Raw genomic sequence first — 26,654 nt, 5'->3', positions numbered from 1 at the left:
ATTATTTAAAAGTCAGGCAACCAGAATTTGGCCTCTGATTTGGAGCATAGATGGCATAACAAAGAGGCAAACAAAGAATGTGAGAAACCACAAACACTTGCAGAAAGTTAAGTTATGTATCATTCATTGTAATAGAAGCTCTAAAGACAATTCTCAGTGTAAAGGTAAATTTCCCTGCAAATGGAATTTAAATCACATCACTGTTCAAAGATGTTTATTCTCTACTAAAAGGATGTCAAAGTTTTGATCTATTAATGAACTGCTGTCAGTATCATCTATTGTTTCGTGTTCTTAGAATTGACTGTGGTGTTGCCTATTCAGATCAGCTACTATATATTTTAGAGTCCTGCATCCCCCCCACATCCTTAACTCCCTGCTCTGAGCCTCTTCTACCTCCCCCCACCCACTCCAACATACTCCCACACACAAAAACCCTTGTCCTAAGCCCTACCTCACTCCCCAACCCTAACTTCAGCTCCCCCACTCCCTCAAACCCTGACTCCTGCACCCCCAAACCCTTAGGCCTCTACCCTGAGCCCCTCCTCATCCCTGAACTCTGACTCCAGCATCCCACACACACCCAGGAAAAAGGAATACCCTAGGATGTGACTGAACAAGTCCACTCAAAGGGGTGGAGGATATTCCTTCAAAGGAATAACCATTGAGTTTATAGCAGTGCTTGAGGCTACCAGCTATATTTTCTAAAAGGAGAATTCCTCATGCAAAATAGAAAAATAACTTTTGATACCCCCTTCCTCACATTACCAGGAATCAAATATTTCACTTAAGTCATTACAGCCACTCTTCCAAACTATTATCCGCTTTTGCGCAAAATCTTGCCAGTCTAGACGCACCCTAGGTGTTTTGTTTCCCCTCTTTGAATAATCTGTTCAACAGCACAAGCGAATACAAGACCACCTCACACAGAAGAGTTTTGAAAACATTAAATAGACTAGATTTCCAAGCAGGCTTTGTTCATTTGGGGCTTTTGTTTTTCTTACCATCTGTCACACCGATGAAGAAAGATAACCCCTCCTGAGGTCCCACTTTCAGCGGCACTCCCATTCCACCTTTTCTCCAGTTAAACATATCCAGGGCCTTCTCATCACCACTCACTGCTGCTCTGGCTAGTTGTACCAGGTCCCTGCAGGCAACCAAAAGGCATTTAATTTCCAGCTTGCTTCTTAGCAGAAAAAATGGAAGGGGATTCCCATTAGTAAAACGTGGCAACTATTCATGATCTTTTACATTCTGCTTAGTCAAGATATTGGAATCCCCAAATGTTTTGTAAACAAGAGTTTTAATTAGTGTTTGTATGTATTATTTTACATTTTCCAGGGCTTCATTAATACCAGAGAAAGATATACATTTCAAATAATTGTATTAGGTAGTTTTGAATATGAATCACATCTGTTAACATAATCAAAGGCAGTCTCGCTGCCAGTGCTTTGAAATATCAGCATTGTTGCTTACTGGAGATCGGAGCGCTAGCAGCAGCAGGGAAGAGAGGAAGGGGACCTGGATCTGTGCAGAAGAAAGGAAGCCAGCAGCAGGAGTTGGGAGAAGGACCTGGAACCAAAGGAAAGGTTCAGAGATAGCAATGGGAAAAGTGCTTAGAAGAGTGCAGGTGTGGGAGAAGAAAGATGACAGCCTGAAGGAAAGAGGAGGAAAAAGGCCTGTACCCCTGTAAGCTGCATGCTTGGACAGCCACACAGGAGAGATTCACATGCCACCCAACTGACTGTCTAGGAAGGAGTATGGCAGAAACAGATCTAGGGGTTATAGTGGACCACAACCTAAAATACGAGTCAATAGTGTGGAAAAAAAAAAGCAAACATGACTCCGGGATGCATTAATAGGAGTGTTGTGAGCAAGACACAAGAAGTCATTCTTCTGTTCTACTCTGCACTGATTAGGCCTCCGCTGGAGTGCTGTGCCCACTTCTGGGCACTACATTTCAAGAAAGATGTGGACACTGGAGAAGGTCCAGAGAAGAGCAACAAAAATGTTTAAAGGTCTAGAAACCATGAACTATGAGGAAAGACTGAAATAACTGGGCTTGTCTAGTTTAGAAAAGAGAAGACTGAGAAGGGGGCCCTGAATAGCATTTTTCAAGTACCTAAAAGGGTGTTACAAGGAGGAGGGAGAAAAACTGTTCTCCTTGGCCTCTGAGGATAAGACAAGAAGCAATGGGCTTAAACTGCAGCAAGGGAGGTTTAGGTTGGACATTAGGAAAAACTTCTTAACTATCATGATGGGTAAATACTGAAATAAATTGCTTAGGAAGGTTGTGGAATCTCCAACAGTGGAGATATTTAAGAGCAGGTTATAGAGAGACCTGTCAGGGATGATCTAGATCTATGGTGTCCAACCAGTTCTGAAGCAGTAAAAACTACAGTGGCTACTGCTATAGCAAACTAGCCACCCTCAACCGCACAAATAGACACATTGTTCAAGCCAACTAGCCACATTGAATTGGCCAAATAGCCACATGTGGCTAGCGTGTTTGACACCACAGTTTTAGATAGTGCTTGGTCCTGCCATGAGGGCAGGGAACTGGACTTGATGACCTCTCGAAGTCCCTTCCAGTTCTAGTATTCTGTCATTAGCATAGTGCACAGAGCATGTTTTCAGGTTCCTCTTTACATTTATTGCTCCATCCTGCAGCTCCTCCTCCCTGGAGCTTCTTGCTAGCTGTACAGAGCGGGGTAGGGGAATGCAGATGTCAAGCATGTCCCCCTTCTCAATCCCATCTCTGCAGTGCAGGAAAAGGAGACTACCTGTTTCAGGAGGACCACTCGGAACTGCTGTGGTCTTAGGACTGAATGGTGAATGAGTGCATTTCTTAAAGAGGCAGTGCATTGTTTCTGAGATTTCCCCAGCAGCCAGCTCAGTCTGTCTCTCTCTCTCACATACGCACACAGTCTGTTTCTCCTCCTCTCTCCTCCATGTACCCCATCTTTGGAGAGCAGGGGAAGGAAGACAGCAGAGCTCAGGAGCTTTTAGTGAGGGTCTTGAAAAGAGCAGTGAATTCTAAAAAGCTCAGAATTCCTGGCCTGGCTGGAGTAACCTGGCCTGGCTGGAGTAATTATTCAGTTGGTACCTTTCTATATATATTTTTATAGAAGATTTACCTGACATTACTTGAGTCCTTCAGGGCAGGGTGCTGGAGAGTGCAGGAGTTTGGGGATGTTGGGAGGCTCAGGGCAGGGGGCGTGAGGGGGTCCTGGAGTCAGGTTTTGGGGGTAAGGAGGGACTAAGGACAGCGGGCTGGCAGTGTGAGAGGCGCAGCAGCAGACAGGGGCCGTGCTGCCCTAGATGGCAGCTCTCCAGGACTGGCTGTGGCATTGGCCAGGTATCCCAAATGGCGGCTCCCTGTGTGTGTAGGGCAGCATGGGGTCCCCATCTCTTGCTTCTTGTTGCCCCCTTGTAACTGTCTCTGCTAGCAGGCCCCTCCATTTCTGTGTTATGGAAAACAGTCCCATTCCAGGCATATCCCATTGTCCTAGCACAGTCAAACCCTTACCTCGCTTTAAGTTATAGTAAGAGAAAGCAGCATATCAAATTTGGTGGTCCTACCTCTTACTGTTTAGTTGGAGTTTTTGAACAAACAGACAGACAGACAGACACATTCACAGACAAACAGACCCTCTCAAATATATAGTAGATATCTTAAGTTTTTTTGTTTCGATTGGTGGTTCACATCCATATATGCCTTGATACACATAAAATGTATTTTGCAGACAGATGGAAAAAAATTAGAGGAAACATAGGTAAGTAGAAGGAAGATGGCAAGGAAATGGGTTCAAGAGGGTGTCTGAATATGAGGAGGATGAAGAAGCTCTGGGACTAGAGAGTGAGGAAGAAACCAGCAGGAATGGGTGCTCGAAACAAGCCAGAAGGTGTGTGAAATGGGGTGGCAGTCGGGGAGAAATGAGGGAGCTAGGTCTGAGAGCTAGGCTGAAAGTGGGGAGGGTATGGTTGGCGAGAGAGTAAGGAGCGCTCCTAGTGGGGGATACAGTCAAGGCTGTCCCTAAGCATATGCAACAAATTTGGGGTACCAAATTTTCAGGTGCTCCAATGCAGCTGTGTGCACTGCTTTTAGCCTTCTCTCTGCCCCTCTTCCCACCCACTTGCTTCTCTTACCAACAGTGCAGGGTGGGCAGAGAGGAGCCTTGGCAACTCTTCTCTGACTGCATCCCTCCCCTGGAGGCTCGTACCACATGATGGTGCAAGTGGGGCGGGGAGAGGAAGGCTTGACGGCCAGCTCAGCCATTTCTGGCTGCTGCAGGCAGCTGGTCTCCCCTGTGGCATGGCTCCTACCTCCTCTCTGTGTTCTTGCCAGGCCTGGGGCAGCATTGGTGGAGGGCACTACAATGCAGATCCCCTCCGTCCCATGCACCCACTCTGGCCTCATCACTACTTGATTGCAGAGGCCAGGGAGCATGGTGGGGATCCTGGACCATGCTGGGCAGAAGTTAACACCGGCACTCTATGGACGAACCGTGACCCATGGATACCCCCTACTCCAGGTGAGCCCCTTTGGCCCAGGCCTCACCGAGGAACTAGGGACTGAGGTTCCTTTGCCCCATTCCCCCCCCCCCCCACAGTTATCCTTTCCCTGAGCAGCACTCGTGGGGGGAGCCCCTGCACCATTCCACCTCCACCAGTGTTCACCCACCCCATCTTCCCCAACCACAACCACCAGGCTGTGGGTCAGGTTCAGTTCAGGGAATGAATAATGACACCGTAAATACAAATATATTAATGTTTTCATAGCTTTTATTTTTTAACTTTGTAAACGGGTTTTAAATTTTCCCCAATTTCATACAAAAGTTTTAATTCAAGCCGTGGTAGCTAATATGAGCCATCTGTGAGGTGGGCAAGTGGGGAGGCTGGTATGGAGCAGCCTGGCCTCTGAGCAGGTTTTGTATAGGAGCTGTATTCCCTCCTCACACTGAGGTCAGTGGGGCCTAATCCAGCCTAGGGCCCCATAAATCCCAAGGACGGCCCTGGATATAGCATGCAGTAGAGAATTGTGTTTTACTTCTAAGGTAGATGAACATTATTGATGACTGGTGCAATTAGGAAGAGCTCCTACAAGGTGTGTGCTTGAATTCCCATGAGAGCTCTGTGTAACAAACCTAACAGTAAGAAATCCGCAACCCTAAAATGAGAGGCAAAGTCTAGCAGAGTTCTGAATGAGGCATTCTACTTACTCGCCAGGAGGTGGAGGTCGAAAGATACAGTGAGAAAGTTGCTTTCCATACTCATGTTTCAACAAAGGGGGGCCCTGAACTCGACCCCGCTGGTCCAGTCTCCATAGAACCAGGCCTCCAAGCTAGAAGAACAACAAAAGAGAGAGACATTAGGAATGTAAGATCCCCAGTTAAAAAGGGTATGTCTACACTAGCTCGTTAGTTCGGACTAAAGGAGTTCAGCATGGAGTTCGGACTAAGGGGGATTTAAAAATGGCGGCGCCCGGGAACATGCAAATGAAGCCCGAGATATTTAAATCCCAGGCTTCATTTGCAACTCCGGTTGCCCTTGTTTGCCTGCCTAGCTTGAACTAACGAGCTAGTGTAGACATACCCAAAGTGAATAGGCTAAACGGAATGTTTAACTGATTCACTCTGATTCTGTGGCAGGGGGCTGCTCCAGCCCAGCCAGGCTTTCTGCATTGTGCCACGGACAGGGACTGCTCTAGTCAGACTGGGCCAAACCTGCCACACCACACTGCAGGCAGGAGAAAGGAAGGAAGAGCTGCTCCAGCGGAACAACCTGCTGATTAACCAGTTACCCTAGTAATCATGCCAGTAAGTGGTATGCTTACGGGGTAACCATTAACCCTTTACACCTCTAAGGGTATGTCTACACTACAAAGTTAGTTCGAACTAACAGACGTTAGTTCGAACTAACTTTCCTAGGCGCTACACTAGCGCTCTGTTAGTTTGAATTTAATTCGAACTAACGGAGCGCTTAGTTCGAACTAGGTAATCCTCATTCCACGAGGACTAAGCCTAGTTCGAACTTACTAGTTCGAATTAAGGGCTGTGTAGACCCTTAATTCGAACTAGTGGGAGGCTAGCCCTTCCCAGGTTCCCCCTGGTGGCCTCTCTGGGCACAACCAGGAAAACTCCTCTCCTCTCCCCCAGCCCCGGGCCCTTAAAGGGGTAGACTCTGGCCAGACGGCACTGGAGACAGACAGCCCTGCCAGCAGTGTCTACCCCTGAGCCAGTGGCCCCACCATGAGCCAGGCAGCCAGTGGCAGCGAGCTGTCCCCTGCCCAGTCCCCGAGCACCCAGGGGCCAGCCAGGGGCCGTAGACGGCGCGCGGCCCCCTGGACTAGTGCGGAGGTCATGGACCTCATTGAGATTTGGGGGCAGGCCCCCAATCTCCAAGATCTCCGCACTAGGAGGAGGAACACGGCCATCTACGGCCGCATAGCAGCCGCCATGGCCCGCAAGGGACACAGGCGCACCCAAGAGCAGGTGCGAATTAAACTGAAGCAGCTACGGAAGGGGTACACCAGGGCCACCAGGGGCGGCGCCGCTGCAGGAGATGACACCTGCCCCTACTTCCCCGCCCTCCAGCAACTCGTGGGGGGAGGGGCGGTCCGTGCCAGCCCGGGGGACAGCGAGCCGGGACCGGAGGGCCCTGACCTGGGCGCACCGGAGGGGCCACCGCCAGCTGTTCCAGCAGGGTGGACCAGGGAGACGGTACCGGGTAAGTAGTTTGAATTAAGTAGTTCGGGGGGGGAGGTGGGAGGGAAACCAGAGACCGCGCACGTGGGCCATGCCTTCCACGGATCACGCAGACACCTGTGCACGTGCGAGCACATGCCATGCCACCCTTGGGCAGGTGGCTCCAGCTGCGTGACACCCAGGGGCCATTGCCCAATAGGCACATGCTTGTGCAAAGAGACGTGACATGCTCCCGACCCCGAGGCAGGACCCAGCAGGATGCTTTCCCTTCACATGTCCCCTCTACACGGAGGCAGGGGACATCTCCCCCTCCCCCCCGCCACCCCGGCCACACTATACATGGCACAGGGACATGGGTGCGGTCTTGGGGCAGCTCCCAGTCCCGGGGAGAGCCAGACATCCTGACCATGGCCTCTGTACAAGCACAGCAGCTGTGACGGTGCAGGACATGGTCACCCTCACGTTGCGGAGTTGGGGAGGGGGCTGGGCATCATCCTCTGCATCCCCAGGGAGAACTGACCACTTCTCTTCTTTCTCTACAGCTGCACCAGCTGCTCGTGCAGGGCGCACCCCCCCGCCCGGGACATGCTCCCACACCCGCGGCCTGCTCCGGACCGCCAGCACGGAGCAGGAGTACCGGGACCAGCGCCTGGGGGCCCTGCGAGCCGTGCACCGCACAGTGCAGGCCTGGATGCGGGAAGACCTGCAGTTCCGCCACGAGCTGCTGGCTGAGGTCCGAGGGCTGAGCACCAACCTGCAGCTCCTGCTGCAGAGCATGGTGCCCTGTGCTGGTCCTACGCCTGCTGCCCCCCCAACTGCTGTCCCTCCTCCCACTCCTGCCCCCCCTCCCACCTCTTCCTCCTCAACCCCCACAACCTCTTCCTCAATGTCCACACCCCCCACCTCAACCTCCACACCCTCCACCCCATCCCCCCGGGGACGCCGAGGCCCCCTCCCTCGCAGTGCTGGGAGGCGGTTGGCCCGGCGAGACCCCCTCCCCTGATCCTTGAGTTTCCCCACCCCCTCCTTTCCCTTGCTTCCCCCTTTCAGCTCCCTCCTCCCAGTTTTCCCCCTCCCCTCTCCCACCCTCTCTCTTCCCCTCTCCCACCTCCTTTTCCCAGTTTCCCCGAGTTTTGTTAAATAAAGAGAGTTTCTAGTTTTGACCACACGTTATCTTTATTTTGTACATCAAGAAGAGGGGCTAGGGAAGGGTAAGTGGAAGGAGGTGAGGGAGGAATGGGGTACGAGCCCCCGATGGGGAGGACTGGGCTGGCTCTGCGGGCTTCTGGGGGTGGAAGCTCTCCTGCAGCCCCCCAATTGCCCGCTCTCCCCAGATGGCAGCCTGCGGCAAGTGCAGCCGGGCTGATGGCCGAGAGCTGTGATGTGCCCAGTGTGAGTAGTCCGGGCACTCCAAGCCAGGACTGCTTTGCAAGCGGGGCACCCCTGAGAACTGTCTGTCCGGGGTGGGGGTCGGGTCCCTTTAAGCGCAGCCCTGGGCTAGCCTGAGGCAGCATCTCCACGCTCTAAGTTCTCCTCTGATGCCCTGCCGGCACTGCTTCCGGCCATCCTTAACCCCGGTTCAGGGTCCTCTTAATGTGGACATGCTAGTTCGAATTAGCAAAACGCTAATTCGAACTAGTTTTTTAGTGTGGATCCATTAGTTCGAATTAGCTTAGTTCGAATTAACTAATTCGAACTAAGTTAGTTCGAATTAACGTTGTAGTGTAGACGTACCCTAATAGACATTCTTTTCAAACAGATAATAATCAGGAGACAAACTACTCAACTGACATTTTAATCACTTTCAGCAATATACTGTACATGGTTTTGGGTAGGGTGAGAAAGTATAATTTGGGACTAATGAGAATTAAGAAAAAATGTAGGCTAAATATCAGAAAAAATGTCCATTATAGAATCATAGAATCATAGAATAATAGGACTGGAAGGGACCTCAAGAGGTCATCGAGTCCAGCCCCCCGCCCTCAAGGCAGGACCAAGCTCCGTCTACACCATCCCTGACAGATGTCTGTCTAACCTGTTCTTAAATATCTCCAGAGAGGGAGATTCCACCACCTCCCGTGGCAATTTATTCCAATATTTGACCACCCTGGAATAAATAACATGGTATTTATCTTTTATTTAGTACCTTTCATCTTTATTTTTTTAATATGTAGGAAAGATTACCCTTCCCCACTTCACAGATGGCAAAAACTTCAAATGACTTTTTTAAATGATAGCATTTCACTATTTATCTAAAATGAAGCTTCCTGGAAAAGTACCTTAATTACTTCCATTCTTAATAAAAAGGACATTACTAAGGCAGACAGCCTAATACTGGACCAACCTTGTTTTGTTCTGCACATATATACCACACACATGAACTTATACATTGTCTTCGAACCCCATATCCCATTTTTCCTTCTTTGTGAGCAGTCAGGTTACTAAAATGAACAAGAATCCAACTCTAGAATTCTTGTTAATTTCAATCCAATACCTATTTGCAAGGCCAGAGTAGGCATGCAAAGCAAAAGCACTTATGATCAGAGAAACAGAGTGTCATTATTTGTAGATCAACCAGCACAGAAGAGAGAATTTTAGAAATGTTGCAACATTTAAAAAAAAAATCTGGATGAGGATGCATGGGTATAGTGAGGACTTATTCATTTTTAAGATCAGAAAGAAATTTTAAATGACTTTCTTAGAAGTTGGGGGTACCATAACCCTAATTATTGGATTCGGGTGGCATTATTGGGTTGTGTATTGTTGCAACCATTGTTACATATTTTCACCAAATTTTGTACAAAGTGGACCAAGTAAGATGTCTATGAAAAGCTTATGATTGATCAATTGTTTGTACTGTTCGTATGTCTAAAAAGGACTAAAACATCCATGGACAGGTGACCTTCCCATATGACAAACTCCATCTTGGGACATATTTTTACACATCAAGAACAACGGGAGTCCCTCAGCATGGGCAAGGTTATAAAAAGGGCCTGGAGGTTCCTCCATTTGTCTTCAATCCAGCTCATCACCACTGAAGCATCTTTGCTGTGAACTAAAGCCTGAAAGCACTGAAGACCCATCCTAATGGAGAATGCATTCCAGAGGCTTGATTTAAGACAGCAGATTATTCCAACTCTGCTACAAGCCTGCAACAAGAACTGAAATTGGTATATGTAATTTGATTCCTTTAACAACTTTAACTCTCATCTTTTCTTTCATTAATTGGCTTACCACTTGCTTTTTTGGGTAAGATCTGAGTTATAAATTGACCTGGTAATGTGGCTGGTCCTTTAAGATCAGAAGAACCTGTTTTGATTTAGTGAGATTGGTTTTCATAGCCTCTCATCTGTACAAGCAGTGATACTGGTGGTGGCATAGAGAACTGGAATGTGTAAGAGGACTGTTTGTGTGACTTCTTGTAGCCAGTGTTGTAAACACAAGTGCCCTTTGTTACTGGTTTAGTGTGCCTTATAATGGAGGACCCCCAGTCTTGGGCTGTAAGTAGACTTGTCTCAATGCAGTTCACCCTGAACTGACCCACTCAGCATGCTCCCAGAATTTCCTGTATTACACCGTCACAAAAGTTAAACAAGAAACACACTCATTAGGCCATTAGTTATCTAGTCCATGACACAGGAGCCAATGAAAATTTGTTTCTCAGAGTCTATTTTCTATAATTTTGTCCAGTCCAATTTTAACTGTCTCAAGAATGGACCTTCTCTTGAGACACTGTTCCAGAATAATAGAACTCTCTGTCAATACATTTTTTTCTGATGTTCAGTCTAAACTCTCCGGCTGTGTCTACACTGGCATGAATTTCCAGAAATGCTTAAAACGGAATACTATTCTGTTTTCAGTTTTTCCGGAAAAGGAGCGTCTACATTGGCAGGCTGCTTTTCCGGAAAATCCCTTTTTCCAGAAAAGCGTCTGTGGCCAATGTAGACGCGTTTTTCCGGAAAAGAGCCCCGATCGCCATTTTCGCGATTGGGGCTTTTTTCCGGAAAAGACTACTGGGCTGTCTACACTGGCCCTTTTCTGGAACAGTGTTCCGGAATAAGGACTTATGCCTGAGCAGGAGCAGAATAGTTTTTTCCGGAATAGTGGCTGATTTTGTACAGTAGAGCATCGTTGCTTTTCCGGAAATTCAAGGGCCAGTGTAGACAGCTCGCAGCTTATTCCGGAAAAGCGGCTGATTTTCCGGAATAAGTGGCCCAGTGTAGACACAGCCTCCTTTTCTAACTCCCATTACTTCCAAGTTATACCTGCTCACCCTACCCAAAGCCATATTTTACTTTCTGGCATTTTTCCCAGTCATCAAATATGCAAAGATTGCTATCGTGTTACCATGAGAAGTAATAATTATTAGCCTATGAAGCTTGAAATCTCCTGATCTAAAACCAGTTTACTGGCAACATTATGTAGTTATTTGAAAAACAAAGCTTTTATTTACTCTCTTCTATGTCCAACCTACACACAACTGCTTCAATCTCCCCCCTCTATCTCACCCCACACACACATAAAATAAATAATAAGGAGAGGTATTGCGCTGAACATAAAACCCTGACCCAGTTTTACAAATTGGTAGAAAGCTGAAATTGAGAATTCTGCAGTCTAAAGCACTCCAGTTCTGGATATCTATCCATTTCAATCTTTTTCTGAGAAGAAAAGTGGAGTAAACAGAAAAGCAAGTAACAATGCAGCATGACATGTACATTTACAATCCCAACAAGCTGACTTATGGTACCAGCTTTGCAGCCAAAATTTTTAGACTATGTGTGTTGGGTAGCACTGGAGTGCCCAATTGCAACTGGGGGCATACTGTGCTAGGCAATGAATAAAAACAGAATAAAAATGTGAAATCAGATTGCAGTTTAGATTATATTAGGACAAATTACAGTAAAGGGTTATTAGGATTTATTCTTTTTAATATACTGTAAATAAATTTAGTTCTCACAAACATGAAACATTAGTAGTACTTGTATGAAGCATAGCACAGCACTTCCATATATCTCTCCCATATACAACTCAGCTAGAATTCAGCATATAGTATGGTTCTGAAAACTTAAAAGTGACTTTTCATCGCATAATGTCAAGGTAATCTTTGCTCCCCAACTACTAGCAAAGCCAGGGATTTGAAACTAAACTGTGTAATTAGCCTCTGCTTAAAAGAAGATATTTGTAGAAGAGAACTAGAAGGCAAGACTGAAGCTCTTGAATAAAAATATTTACTCCACAAAGGCCAAGCTAGTCTTAAGTTTGTTGCCAAACTCAGGCCTGGGTGTATCAAGCTGGAAACGGCAAATGCATAGAATCTGTGTCTATGCACTAGTGCAAGTGGCTGCAGAAGAAGAGTAGAACTAGCCAGATTTCATCATGGCAACTAGAGATGACACAGTGACATTTATCTCCATGAGATTTGACATCTTGGTATCCTCTGAACCATTGCTAATAGCCCAAAGCTTTTGCCTTTTGCTGTAAAAGCCATTTGCTTTATAAAGACACTTGCACTCCTAATACCTGTATAAAGCACCTAGACCCTCTGATACTGCTGAGCCACCAAAAGCCTGAAGTTATCCAAGATCTCTCATACTTAAAATGTTAATAAAGTGGTCCTGATCATCACTTGGAGCCTAAATTTTAATTACTGAGGGCTGGGCATTCCCTGCAGAGGACACTACAGTTACAAAGAGTCTAAAAGCTCCTTAAAGATTAGGCTGTGATCAAGTCTCATGATCTTCAAACAAGACACAGCACTTACCGCTTTCTGTGGACATTCTCTTATAGTTCTGGCAATATGCATGTGAAGTAAATCATCTACATTTAACCCTTGTAATTAAGCAGCTTTACTGTCAAGAGTGAAAGAAAGCCAATTTGTGTCCTTTTCTAGAAGGATTGTATGTAAAGAACAACAACTAGCCAGATAGGGTAGTGCAAGTAAATGATGAAACAATATTGGTCTGCTTGATGGGCAGTGGCCTCTACATACCAGCAATATCACCACTGTTAAGTTTAGGGCTTGTCTAGACTACACTGAAGTTTCAAAAGAGGATATGCAAATTCCATGGGAATTTGCATATCTTCTTCCTATCTTACTTTTGAAAGTGAAGCTTTCGAAAGTGAAAGTAGTCGGGACATGTTTTTTTCAGCAACCTCCTCCCCTTTTAGAAAAGCCGCTCTTCCTCAAAAAATGAGGTTTATGCGGCTTTTCGAAAAAAGGGGGGGGCTTGCCAAAAAACCCGTGTCCTGACTAATTTCACTTTCAAAAGCTCCACTTTCGAAAGTGAGATCAGAAGAAGATATGCAAATTCCTATGGAATTTGCATATCCTCTTTAGAAACTTCAGTGTAGTCTAGACATAACCTTTGTGTAGGCACAAAGGCAATGGAGAATTTTCAGGAGGAATTTGAAAGTGGATAGTACTAAGATACTGGGATGAAAGTTATCTTAGATATGCTTATTACTGTTTCTCAATACTAAACCTCCTTGAGTTACACTGTGCTCTACATCATGTTCTCTTCTTTATTTTAACCACTGTTGCCCAATTATCCAATAAGCAACTGGACAATTCAACTATGACTTTTATGAGTTTCTTTGACAAGACATCAAATGTAACAGAAGTTTTACAGCCAATAATTAGATCTACATTTTTTTCATGGAATAATAGTGACAGTAAATCTCAAAACAAAGCTGAAATCTCTGGAGAAACTCTGTCTTATCCCAGCGGGTATGTCAAAAAAAGTCACAGAAAATAGACAAAAGGAACAGCATGTTTCTTTTTTAGCTTAGGAACTGACAGTAACAGAATCCAGTACTTATATATAATGATGAGCACAAAATATTCACTAGGTAATTCCTCATTTCACTAACACAGAAGAGCAACCAACTCAGCAAGAAATGAAGTTTAATGTATTTTAAATATATTCCCACAACATATTTCCCCCTCTAGAGTCTTTTTGCTCTTTGCACCAACTAAAAATGCACTGATAAAAGAAAGAGTCAAAGATTTTTGCTGTGCTTGAGGGAGGGTCACTATATAAAAGTGGGGTAAGAAAGAGGCAGGATTTGTGATAAAGGCACTGGACTAGGACTAAGAAGATCAAGGTTCTATTGCCAATTATGCCACAAACTTTTGGGATGGCTCCACTGCTGTGTGCCTCTTTTTGCCATCTGTAAAATGGTGATAGTACCACCATAGAATATGTTGTGAAGTTAAATTTATTAATCTTTAAAATAGCTTAGAGTGCTGTACAAAAGCCAATAAATAAAGAAAGTTGGGAAATCCTGATATAAACCCATTTCTGTTTCAGAAGCATGCAAACTAATACTTACTATGATGAAATTAATCTTTTCCTCACAATTCTCCCCCCTCCTCCCATTACTGTTAAATCCCACTCTCCTTCTCCATCTCCAGGATCCATTATACATGTCAAGCCAGCTTCGCTTCTTACCTTATCACCAGACACAAGGCGGGTACCATTTGTACTCCAGTTTATGACAGTAATTTCAGCGTTATGGTTGGGGGGTACCGTGTGGTACTCTTTGTCCTGTTTGTTAAGCACCACCACTTCCCCAGTCTCCCAGCCCACTGCCAGGATCAGTCTGGATGGGTGCCAGCTAAGGGATGTGGCCGGAAAATTCCTTTCAGTGTGTAAATCAGGCACATGTTCTCCCTGCAAATAGGAACAAACAGATCTCAGTACAGGGCTTTGAGATAAACCCTCTTACAATTCAACACATCTGCCCTCCAACAAATAAGATATTTTCTACCATAGAGGCAAGATAAGCAAAGAGCACACTGCAACATCTCAAGTAGACATACAAGACATTTATTTCCTACGTTGTCCACAGGTATCTCATGTGTATAAAATTTTTTTTAAACAAATGAGTGATAACACAATTATTTATGAACACACAATACTGGTATTAAACCTTACCTTCTCTCATTACATATGAGGAACTGTCACTGAGACTAAAGAAACTTTCATTCATGTTCTAGAGATTGAGAAAGTTTCTACCAAGACTGAATGTACAAAATGATACTTTCGACAGCCAAGGTGGGTGATTAATATTTTTATAGGCCAACTTCTGTTCCTGAAAGACAAGCTTTAAAGCTACAGAATCCTTCTTCAGGTGTGGGAAAGATAATCAAAGTGTCACAGTCAAATTCAAGGGGGAACAGATTGTTTAGCACAAGTACATAATACATATTCACAGAAACTGATAAAGCTGAAGTGGCCCATTAACACACCTGCTGTCATATGACAAAAAAGGTGGTTTAGTGAGTTCCAGATTGTTGTAATAAGCCATCAATCCAGTGTCTTTATTAAGATTGTGTTCTTTAGATTTTGTCTATACTACCAGTTTTGGTCACATAAATGATGTCACTCAGAGAGATTGTAGTGGGGCAGAGTGGCTGCCCATTGACCCCTAGGAGGAGAAGCCCTTCCCTGAGCTTTGTGGGCAGCCCCTGGCTCTAGCAACGCACCTGACCGAGGCAGGGCCAAGGATGTAAAAGGCCTGCCAGAGAGGCCAGCCAAGCCCCAGTGACCAGAGAAGCCAGAAGCCTCCCCTGCACACCTAAGTGAGCAACTGGATCCCAGGGAAGCCAAGGACTGGTCTGGGTCGCCAGGCCCACTACTGGATGACTGCCTGAAGGGTCTGTTTACCTGGCCAGAGGTTCCAGAAGGACGGTGCCCAGAGGATCTGCACTGGACCCATGTACAGTTTAAGGTGAAGAATACAAAGAACCCAGTGATAGCTGCCCCTCTCTTGGCTGAGCTAAAACCAGGTCAGCATGTTGCGAAATGGATCCCTGCTGCTGTTGGTAGGGCCCTTGGCTGGGACACAGTGGAGTGGGTAGGCCTGCACCCCCTTTGCCACCCTACTCTTGGGTGGCTGTATCCCCCCCTTGGCTGTTCCCAATCAGCAGCCTGTATCTGCCAAACCTCTGCTTGAGCAAAGGGACCCGGCTGGGGTTTTTGTGAATGGGACTTGAACTATTTGTTTGTTTGCCTACCACCCCACCCTGAACCAAGGCCTGGGTTTAAAACTATCTTCCTGCTGCCCCACCCTGAACCAGGGTCCAGGCCTTGAACTATTAGTTTGTTTGCCTGCCGCCCCACCCTGAACTAGGGACAAACCTAAGGACGGTTTATGGATTATTGTTGCCCTGTCCTGAACGAGGGCCGGTGCTTAAATACTTTTATTACAGACTGTGTGCTGGGCTATGGACTACCCTAGGGCTAGCAGCAACAGTTGATTCCCCAATAGAACTGAGAGGGGAATCAGCTAGTGGGGCGGAGTGGCCACCCATTGACCCTGAGAGGGAGAAGCCCCTCTCTGAGCCCCGCTAGGCTAGAGGGATGAATATTCTCCCACCAACATGGCTACTGACACTTATAGGGGGTGGATTAATTTATGCTGACGAGAGAGCTCTTTCCCATCATCGTACAGCGGCTACAAGAAAGATCTTATAGGAGTGCCGCTGTCCTGTACCAGCTGTAAGCTCTCTAGTGAGAGACACAGCCTTAGAACCCTGCAGTCATTAATTTAAGTTCCCAGATTTGTCTCTTGAAGCTGTTGTGCAGGTTCCCTTCCAGGATGAGGACTGATAGGTAAGATATGGAGTGATTGTTTTGTGAGAAGTATTTGCCCACAGGTGACATGGTGTTTTTATCCTTTAGTTTTGTGTGAGAGAATTATTCAATAGCATAGTGATTGTCTGGTTTCACCACATAGCTCTTATTGTGGCATTTAATGCACTGAATGAGGTAAACGACATATTTTCATATATATGTATAGCAGGGGTGGGCAATAATTTTTGACGGGGGACCACTCCAAGATTTTGGAAAGTGGTCACGAGGGCTGCACTCTTCCATGATATTAATGGAGGAAGTGCAGGGTCTGTGATGGAGGTTGGGTGCAGAAGGGAGCTTAGGGTAAGGGACTGAGGTGCAGGAGAGAGAGTGGGGTCTGGGACGGAGTTGGGAGGAAGCAGGTGGTTGTGTCCTAGGGTAGGGGACTGGAGGGCAGGGGTTTGAGATGTGACCTAGGGTAGGAGTGGATTGTGACCTAGGGCAGGAGATTGGGGGCCAGATCTGGGAGGAGGTGTGACTGTAAGAGGGGAACAGAGGATTTGGGTATGTTGAGTGTGGGGGGAGGGGGGAAGGAGTGGGCAGGAAGGGGCTGAGGTGCCAGAAGCAGGCTGTGGCCAAGAGACTTAATTGTCAGCTGCCAAACTAGCCTACCTGCCTGCAGAGATTAAAATGTTCCCAGCCAGCCAGCCTGCTTGTCTGGCAATGTGCTTCATGAATAACTGAGCCCAGGAGATGGGGGTGTGATTCTTCTTAGCTGCCTGTTATTCTAACAAACAGCTCCCAGTGGCTGGTTTTTGCCAAATCCCGGCCAATGGGAATGTGCTGGGGGTGGGGCAGCTCCTAAAAACCTCCCTCCTCCCCTCCAGTTTTAACACAGAAAAAGAGCCCTGTAGCCGAGTTTCTGCCTGGTGCATGGGGCTGCCCGCTGCCACGAGCTGGATCTGGTGTTTTGGGGGGGCCGTATTTTGCCCAGGCCTGATGTATAGGATCCATGAAGCTCAAAAGGTGTGTTGTGGGGAATATTGACTATTGTAGCAATGGAGATATGTTGCTAGATTTTGCATCCATTATGTCTCATGGCACTTTGAGTTGGTGGGTTCTGGTCTGTAGAGAGCTTGCTTCTGTTAAGGAACTTAATGGGGCTAGGAGTTGTCTCAATGCCATAAGAGGGGGAAAATCTATGTTGTATTTAGCTGTGATACTCAGTGTAAGTTTCCCAGACCTGAAAAAAAAATATATGTAGCTTGAAAGCTTGCCTCTTTCACCAACAGAAGCTAACCCAATAAAATACAATATCTCACCACCTTGTTTCTCTCATATCCGGGGACCAGTATGGCAACACAGCAAAGTTTTGATAGAGAAAAACAAAACACTCACATGTTTCTACTGAGGATATAGCCTACTCTAGTGGCAAAAGTGACAAAAAGTGTCAGGACTGAGAATTCAATTCCTGCCTGTGCGGCTGATTTGTTGAGAAACCTTGGACCTCTCTGTGTATCAGCTTCTCTTTACATAAAGTGTGGATAAATATACTTACCCACCTTTGTAAAGGATCTGAAATCATATATACCCCATCCATACTTCATAAGACCAGCCACACTGAGTTAGATCAATGGTCCATCTAGCCTAGTATCTTGTCTTCTAACAGTAGCCAATACCATGTGCTTCAGAGGGAATGAACAGAACAATCAAAGGAACCACGCTTGTTGTTCACTACCAGCTTCTGGCAATACTGCCATATTTTAAATAGTTTTCAACAAAGCTGGGTTCCAGAACCATCTCTATGACCAGTGCAGACAGAAGTCTTCCTAAGAAACATGCCAACCAAACTCTGCTATGAACGCTCCGGCTGAGAAGTCTATCAACAGTTCTCATGGGGAAAAATAGTCACTGTCCACGATAGGGAAATCATGCTACATCTACGAGGAGTCCTGTAGCACCTTAAAAACTAACAAATTGATTTGGGCGTAAGCTTTTGTGGGCTGAAACCCACATACTAGAACTGCAGTAAGCAATAACCATAACATGGACAGATCCTATATGATAAACTAATTGGATTCTAGCAGGCTGGTTCAGCCTCTGGGTAAAGGAATTATGGTGTCTTTTACATTTCCTAATATGAAGAACACTGACTCAAGCTGAAACCTCAATAAATATTTCCTTGGTGCTGAATATCCAAAGGTAAATGTTTGGCTTCATGTTCGGAAGAACTAAACATGTATCAATTTCACTGTAATTTTTCCCCTTTAAATCAAACTAATGACTTCTCAAGGTCGTCTTCTTGCGCCTATTTGTAAATTTCAAATGTTGCCAATGGAAATATTTTCGTTGGTTTGTGTGTACATAGGAAAACAGAGGTTACCAACATTTAGTGATACATATCTAATCCTTCCAAGCATAACTAAACCTAAAACTTTTAAATCCAATAGAGACTAAGTCATAACATACTGACTGTCATCTTGGGCCATGAAATAATGTTAAATCCATGGTACACTGCTGTACATTTGGCAGGTAAAGTTGTATTTCTTATTGTATGACCACTGAGTAGCCACTATAGATCAACAGTATGTTGATAATCAGCTCAAAGAAAAATAAAAAAGCCAGTAATCAGTAAGACTCGAGGTGATGTTTCTGTTGTTTAAATCCAAGTAATTCAAGAACTTGTTGCTGACTTCAGAAAAGTCTAAAATTGCTTAATTTGATAAACCTTCAATAGAGCTCTGTGTCTGTCACAGAAGTCATAGATTATGTGACTTCCTACAATCTTTGTGACTTCTGCAATGGCCAGTATAGTTGGCCTCTGGGACAGCTGCACCGGCTGCTGAAACTGACCTTCAGCCAGCCACACGGGTGCTGCTGGAGCAGCCCCAGCCCTGGGGCCAGCTGCACCGGCCACTACTCTAGCAGCCCTGGGCAGCTGGCAGCAGGTCCTCCCCAACCAGCAGCCGATGCGTCTGACTCTAGAGATTGCCCAAGCAGCAATCCTGGGGGTCAGAGCAATCCCAGCTCAAAAGCTCCTGGTTGTGGTCCCAGGATGGCCAGAGCAGCTGCTGGCCTCTAAGGGCTGCCCCCAGTAGTACCACGGAGCACTTGGGGTTTCCCCAGCCGCTGCAGCCACATCCTGCAACATTCCTAAGATTAAATCATGGATATTAATTGTACAAGTCATGCATAGGTCACAAACTAAAATTTTTTGGTTCTTGTTTTTGTTTGAATGGTCCTAAACAAAGGAGTTTGCCAGACATGGGGAAATCCCCTGCCACCAGCCCACAGCCGCCCCCCCGCTTGCAGCTGGGCTTGCCAGATACCGGATCTCTCTGCTCTAGGGTTCTCGGCCGTGCCACTAGACCTCCCCTGCGCGGGGCTCTTTGGTCCAGAAACATCCATGGTCCAGCAGCACCACAGATATTGCCGGTCTGGAGAGTCTCGGTTTAGGGAGGTGCAACGTGTAGTGATCAAAAGATCACAGCAAAGCAACATCAAGACCAAAGAAGAAGTTTCTGAATGCTTACCTGTTCCAAATAGATATCTACACTGCCTCCAGAGGTTGAGCTTATGGAAGCAACAGCCAGAAGTGGATGAAGAGGATGCCAAGTTATGTAAGAAGGGGACCCAGCTGAATCAGGGGCTTCTAGTCTGTGATCAACATACACAGCCATAGTGATATACACAGTCTTAGGTGGCGTCCAGACCTATGCAAGGAAAAAACAAATATTGCTAAGAGATTGAATTAAGAACTGGGCAAGATTAAAAACCATATTGCCTCCTTCACTGTACTAGCTTGAAAATTACACTTTGGTACAGTCTTTAGGAACATAGACATTTCCATTCAGAAAGAGTTCAATGGTCCATGTAGACTAGTATCCTGCATTATTTCAAAGTGAAGTAATCTTAAATTTCCCTGCCAAATTTACAATACAGAATGGATGAAACACTATGTCACGTCCCAAGGTGACAATCAGTATATTATAATTTAGTCTCTATGGTTTAAAGCTGTTCAGTTATTTAGGCTGGAATGATTATATTTTTATCACTAGATGTTGGTAAACAAAATTTCCCTGTACACACACACACACAATATTTGAAAAAGGAAAAGCAAAAAGAATGCAGCTTGAAATGTCAGAGTTTGACTGAAGGATATTTGTTTTGTATAGTTCAATATGTGATGTTTATCCACCGGTTTCTGCATCCACAGATGCAGTTCATTTGTGGATATAGATGCAGATATAAATGTTATGTCCACACAGGACTCTAAGTGATGTTAATAATTTGTCTTTTAATGTTTATAAAGTTTTAACTTTTTGAATCTCAACATCTGCATCATTAAACAGTTGTCTGATACGCACATGTCCCCTTTCACATAATTTTGACAACTGTGAAAATTTAAAGAAAAAGACTTTAAAATAATCACTGATATCAACTGAAATTAAATGAAAACTGCATTTAGGGCATGTCTGGACTACATCCCTCTTTCGAAAGAGGGATGTAAATTAGACAGATCGAAATTGCAAATGAAGCTAGGATTTGAATTTCCTGCGGTTCATTTGCATAATGGCAGTCGCATGTTCTTTCGAAAAAGGGCTTTTCAAAAGTGAAACCGCCATCTAGACACGGTTCTTTCGAAAAAAAAAACCCAACATTTTTGAAAGATCCTGTACTCCATTTTTGAGGCCACCATTATGCAAAAGAAGCACAGGAAATTCAAATTCCGGCTTCATTTGCAATTTCGATCTGTCTAATTTACAGCCCTCTTTTGAAAGAGGGATGTAGTCTAGACATGCCCTTTGTGTAAGCTGTGTCTACACTAGGGAGCTATGCCAGCATAGTTTTGGTACTGTAGATACAGCCTCCGTCAAGAGGGCATGGGGAGGAGAGCAAAAGAAGTAACCAGACTGCAAGGTAGGTACCCAAAGGGCTATCTGAATCTGTGGGATAAGGGAGATGAGGGATATTTTTAAAAGTCTACCATTCATGAGTTTGATAATAGCCTTCAACTCTCCACTATTCTCAATGGTGGCAGATGACAGAATGAGCAGCAATGGTCTCATGTTGCAGTGAGGAAAATCTTGGTTGGATGTTAGAAAAAGCTATTTTACTAGGAAGGTTGTGAAGCACTGGAATGGTTTGTCCAGGGAGATGGTGAAATCTCCACCCTTGGAACTTTTTAAGGCCAGGCTTGACAAAGCCCAGGCTGAAATAATTTAGTATTTGAACAAGTATTTGAATTTAGTATTTGAACCTGCTTTGAACAAGTGGTTGGACTAGATGACCTCCTGAGATCTCTTCCAACCCTAATCTTCTATGATTGTATGTCCTCCTCCAAATGCCTTGTTGCTAATGTTAAAATAAATCATCATTTTGTTTTCAGATGACTGGTAAGATGCCATAAGAAAAGAACTGCAGGTGCCAAGCCCAGTCACACTTTCTGAAAATGAAGGCTGGATATATAGACCACGCTCTGGGGTACAGTTTATTAGAAGTGGGAAAATTGCAAAATTCCATCTTAGGATAGGTAGAGTCAGGAGATCTAAAACCAGAGTGGCTCTACTCAGCAATACCTCTCTAACCAGGGAGAGGACAGTTGTGCAGCTTCCACATTAGTTCAGTTTTCTGGTCCAGTCTCTCAAGCAAATGATAATGAAATATTGTGTTGCTGCTGTGATTGTTTAAAACTATTTACCTACATTTGGATGGCTTTTATTTGAATTATAGTGCCAGTTTCCCATTTTTATTCTCTTGTTTTGACATTTCTGACCCTCACTTACAAAGTATCTGAAATTTTCACAGAAGCCTGTTCTACTTGATTAACCATGGTCTATACTTGTTTTTATTTAAAAAAAAAAAACACACGTATCTCCTACAAATTTAAAAGTACCTTAAATTTATATTTAAATTAAAAATGATGTAAAATTAATTTTAAAATGATTTAATATGATCAAATAATTTTACACATCAAATTATTGTAAAATTATAAAATATACCTAAAACATAATCTATAATAATAAATAACTACGGCTTTCTGGCAAACTACATTTTTCTTTGTCTCCTTGCTGAAAGGTCAGGCACAGCACTTCATATTTTTTGCAAAGCCTCAAGCAGGAGACCCTCTCCTTAAAAAGTCTCAGAGGGATAGCTGTGTTAGTCTGTAACAAATTTAAAAAAAAAATCCCCAACAAAAGGTCCTGCAGCACCTTAGAGACTAATAAAAAATGTAGGTAATATCATAAGTTTGTGGGCACAACAATCTACATTTGTTGTTGATCTCTAAGGGTATGTCTAGACCACATGCCTCATGCCTCTATAAACCTCATTTCACGAGGCATAATGGAGCAGTCAACAAAGGCTTTCCTTGTCGACCGAGCCGCGTCTTGACTCGCGCACTGTGCCGACGATCAGCTGAGCCGGCACAGCGCAGTAGCCATGTTTATTTTAAAGAAGCTGGGGATATTTAAATCCCCGGTTTCTTTGATTATGTCGGGTAGCCTAGTTTACATGCCTCTGCTGACAGAGGCATGTAGTCTCGACATACCCTAAGGTGCTGCATTCATTCATTCTTTTTTTTTTTTAATGTTTTTCCTTAGAAAGTTAAAGACTTCAGGTTCAACGATGATTAAATCCATCATGAAATGCAACATCTACAAGCGTGCCTTTCTTTATCTGAAAAAATCTCTCAAACTCAAGCTACACTAGACTCAATGCATTTTCTTAAACATATGTTAAGCAAGTAACAGCCAAACAGTTTTTTAATCATTGCCTTCAGAGCTCTGGCCTAAGTATCAGCCCAAAATACAAAAGGGACACCTCTGAAATACCACAAAGATGCCCCAAAAAGAGCTTCAATAACTTGGAGATGAAGTACTTTTTTTTGAGACTTTTGACTTCAAAGAGGGACTGTTCAAGTACAGTACTCCATAAGTCTATAAAGCTCTTTCAACACCCTCAGCCATTACAATTTGCATGCCTTCTAGTAATGCAGTATACTATGTAACATTTTCTACATCTCTCTCTCATCCAGGAGATAACTGTGTGCACAAGTGGAGCATTTTGTTTCAATAGGGTTCTGTTTTGGAGAAATGTTTGTTAATTTGTTCTCTCATATGCTACAGATTATAAGATTGGAATTTAAGTAATAACATCTTTCAAAAAAGAAAAAAACTTCTGAAAAGGAGAATTGTTTTTTGGGGCTTTTTTTGTTTTTTAGGGGGCTTTGGTGGGTTTGGGGGTTTCTTTGAGATCCAGATTAGCAAGTTTGAGATTATTGCAATGTACAATAACAAACCAACAGGTCATTTGAACAGTCCTCATCCACAACTGCACTGTTTTTTCATGGTGTCCAACATGCTAGCCACATGTGGCTATTTGGCTGGTTGAATGTGGTTAGTTTGCTATAGAACTGGTTGGACACCACGGCTACGTCTAGACTGGCATGATTTTCCGCAAATGCTTTTAATGGAAAAGTTTTTCTGTTAAAAGCATTAGCAGGAAAGAGCGTCTAGATTGGCACAGACACTTTTCCGCAAAAGCACTTTTTGCAAAAAAGCGTCCGTGCCAATCTAGACGCGGTTTTGCGCAAGAAAGCCCCGATCGCCATTTTCACCATCGGGGCTTTTTTGCGCAAAACAGTTTTTAGCTGTCTGCACTGGCCCTCTTGCGCAAAAACATTTCCGGAAAAGGGCTTTTGCCCGAATGGGAACGTCAAAGCATTTACGCAAGAAGCACTAAATTTCGGACAGTAGAACGTCAGTGCTTTTGCGCAAAATCAAGCGGTCAGTGTAGACAGCTGACAAGTTTTTCCACAAAAACGGCTGCTTTTGCGGAAAGACTTGCCAGTCTAGACGCAGCCCACAGGTTTAGATTCATGCCAGCCAGTTAGGATTACAGTTCTTATGTCCTGATCTCACAATTCCTAAAGATGTTTATATCCTATTTATGATATTAACAGCTACCGTACATGCCGAATCAACTTCTTCAGCAAAGAGTACAAGGTTTCCCCATCTTGCTCAGTCACATACCTGTCAGTGAATCAAACAAACACCCTAATAAACATGTTTTTCTAGATGCTTTTCTGGAGCACTTCCCTTCCCTCAAACTCTGCAATTCCTTCTATAAAGTCTCTTCGTGTCTCTCCCCACTGTAGCATTATTTTTAATTTTTAAACCAACTCCAAAAGTGTTTGGAATATTATGAAAAACAATGTATGAAATCAAAGTTATATTATACAAGTGAAAGAAGTCAAAGATGAACACATTGCAGATAAAGGGCATAGATTTAAAAGCCAGATTTCAAAGGGTATTGTCCATATAAATTCAGTTTTAAAACATGGTGTTACCCACTTAAAGTTGTAAACTTCAAAATGAAAGGATAAGTGTGAAGTCTAAGTTAGACCGTGAACCTACAATCAGCTTCATGCAAGCAGATTCCATTCCTCTTCATCAAGAGACCAGACAATTTCTCCCTCTGCTAGTCTCCCAATTTATTTATTGCTTATTTTTGTGTTCAAATTATTTATTAAAATATATAGCAACAAATTATCATGTCACTAAACAAAGGAACTGTAAAACAAAGAAAAACAAAATATTTTACAAACAAAAAATCTGGAAAAATAACATCAAACCCCCCTTTTCTCATTATGACTAAGCATCAGATTTGGTTCCTTCAATGCAAATGTGTGATAGATAAGAGGAGTTCTGGCCAGCACTCAGTGACTAAAGGGTTAAACTCAGGTAGTGAAGGGTGTTGCCAGGGGGCCAGAAGAACCAATGGGATACGGTGCTGAAATTTCAATCCTGTTGCCCTTTCTCTTCCTATGAGTTCCAAGTTGAGAGCTGGAGGAAGCAATATGTAGTAATCAGAATTATCATGCCTACAAGGAATATTGGACATGGGAATGAACTGGGCCTTGAAATGCAGATCAGTATGGATCGTGAGTAGAGAAAGAAATATATGTTCAGTCATGATCAGGTATTTTTCTTTGTTTTGGTTCTTTGGTTAGATTTCTCTGTGTTAATTACATGTGCCTTCCCTCCCCCATTCACTGTACCTGAACTGTCCCAAAAATATAAATTTTTTCTCCGTGTTTTAATTTGTTTCTCTCAGTTGCTCTATAACACCAAATAACCAATTATGCTTTATTAAGGATATCTTTTTGGCTTTTTATTTGGTTAATAAAATCATCTTTAAGGTGATGATTTAATTCTTGTGTCCTGGAAGGTAACAAGACTATGTGTGTGCTAAGGATGTAAAATTTTGATTAATTAGCTAATCAAACAGTCAATGCAATTTGCATTGACTATTCAATTAGTCAATAAGGGGGCCTCCACCTTTGAAGTGTAGCAACAGCTGTGGCAGAGCAGCATGGAGTCCATGGCAGTGGCACAGTGAAGAGAGGTGCAGTTGCCCCTGGGTGCCACTTCAGCCTCCCTCCCCCTGTCATCCCTCGTCTTGCCTGCTCCTCTGCCCACCACTGCCGGCTGGAGCCTCCTCCCCGCCCCCAGCCCGACCTTCCAACAGCTCTGCCAGCAGGTTAGTACGTGCAGGGGCCCAGCCCCAAACTGAAGGGGACAGAGAAACAGGCCAGGGGTGGCCCGTGGCTATAGGTGGACTTGGCCACTACCTAGGATGACAACGCCCAGGTCACCCAATGATGACATCACAAGGGTGCCTGGGGCACCCACAGATGATGTCAGGCCATTGACATCTCTGCAGGCGCGCTCCACCTGGGGCGCCAGCTACCGCAGCCGGCCTCAGGCCGCTCCTGGAACAGGTGATACAAGCTCCCCCGTCCTCCCAGGGTTGGGCTCAGGCATGCGCCAGGTTTGGGGCCCTGCTGCGTGGCAGGAGCAGATTTTGCCTTTGTCCCTGAACGTATAACACCCTTGTTATGCCTCTGGCCCAGGGTTATCAGGGGAGTCTCCTGCTGGCCCTGTGCTCCCCACCCTGGTTCAAAATGGAAGCGCTGCATGGAGCCCGGGGTCAGCTGGGGAGTCCCCAGGCTCTGCGCAGTGCTACCGCTTTGAAATGCCATGGGCAGCCTGGCATCCGGCTCCACAAGACCTTGCAAAGGCAGCACCACATGGAGCCCAGCTGGCCCTGTATCAGCAGATAAAAGGAGAAGTTCTATGAGGGCAGTCTTATTCTCGCGGCAGGGACAAGGCACTGATGTGTGATCGAGCTGTTACCATTGCCAGGGGCGTACAGGAGTTTGCATTCCTGTGCCCATTGAGCCAGGGCACTAGTCTGCGTCTTGTCAGCAATAAACCTGCTCCCAGCTAAGCCTCTGCTCTTTCCTTATGAATAACTGAGCCCTGGTGAAATGGTCAGTTCCATTTGCTGCTAATGCAGCTGCCATCAG

The 26,654-nt window shown here is 44.8% G+C and overlaps 1 protein-coding gene across 6 annotated transcripts in view; it reads right to left on the bottom strand.

Annotated features, from left to right (window-relative positions):
- Positions 1-26,654, bottom strand: part of IFT140 (intraflagellar transport 140) — a 213,456-nt gene that overhangs the window by 168,447 nt on the left and 18,355 nt on the right. For 4 of the 6 annotated variants that reach the window (XM_075898985.1, XM_075898987.1, XM_075898988.1 and 1 more), the window contains exons 2-5: positions 19,816-19,995; positions 14,156-14,377; positions 5,220-5,341; positions 1,002-1,144 (exon numbers count right to left, since the gene is read on the bottom strand). In XM_075898985.1, the coding sequence (XP_075755100.1) occupies positions 1,002-1,144; positions 5,220-5,341; positions 14,156-14,377; positions 19,816-19,962 (634 nt within the window). In that variant the 5' untranslated portion in view covers positions 19,963-19,995. Of the gene's footprint in view, positions 1-1,001; positions 1,145-5,219; positions 5,342-14,155; positions 14,378-19,815; positions 19,996-24,249; positions 24,316-26,654 lie in introns of those variants that run through there. The other 2 variants (XM_075898983.1, XM_025188190.2) reach the window with 2 other exon arrangements.

Source organism: Pelodiscus sinensis, chromosome 16 (genome assembly GCF_049634645.1).
Source record: "Pelodiscus sinensis isolate JC-2024 chromosome 16, ASM4963464v1, whole genome shotgun sequence".
NCBI classification, from domain to species: domain Eukaryota; kingdom Metazoa; phylum Chordata; order Testudines; family Trionychidae; genus Pelodiscus; species Pelodiscus sinensis.
Note: the sequence above shows the minus strand (reverse complement) of the source record. Positions and strands in the feature narration are given on the sequence as shown.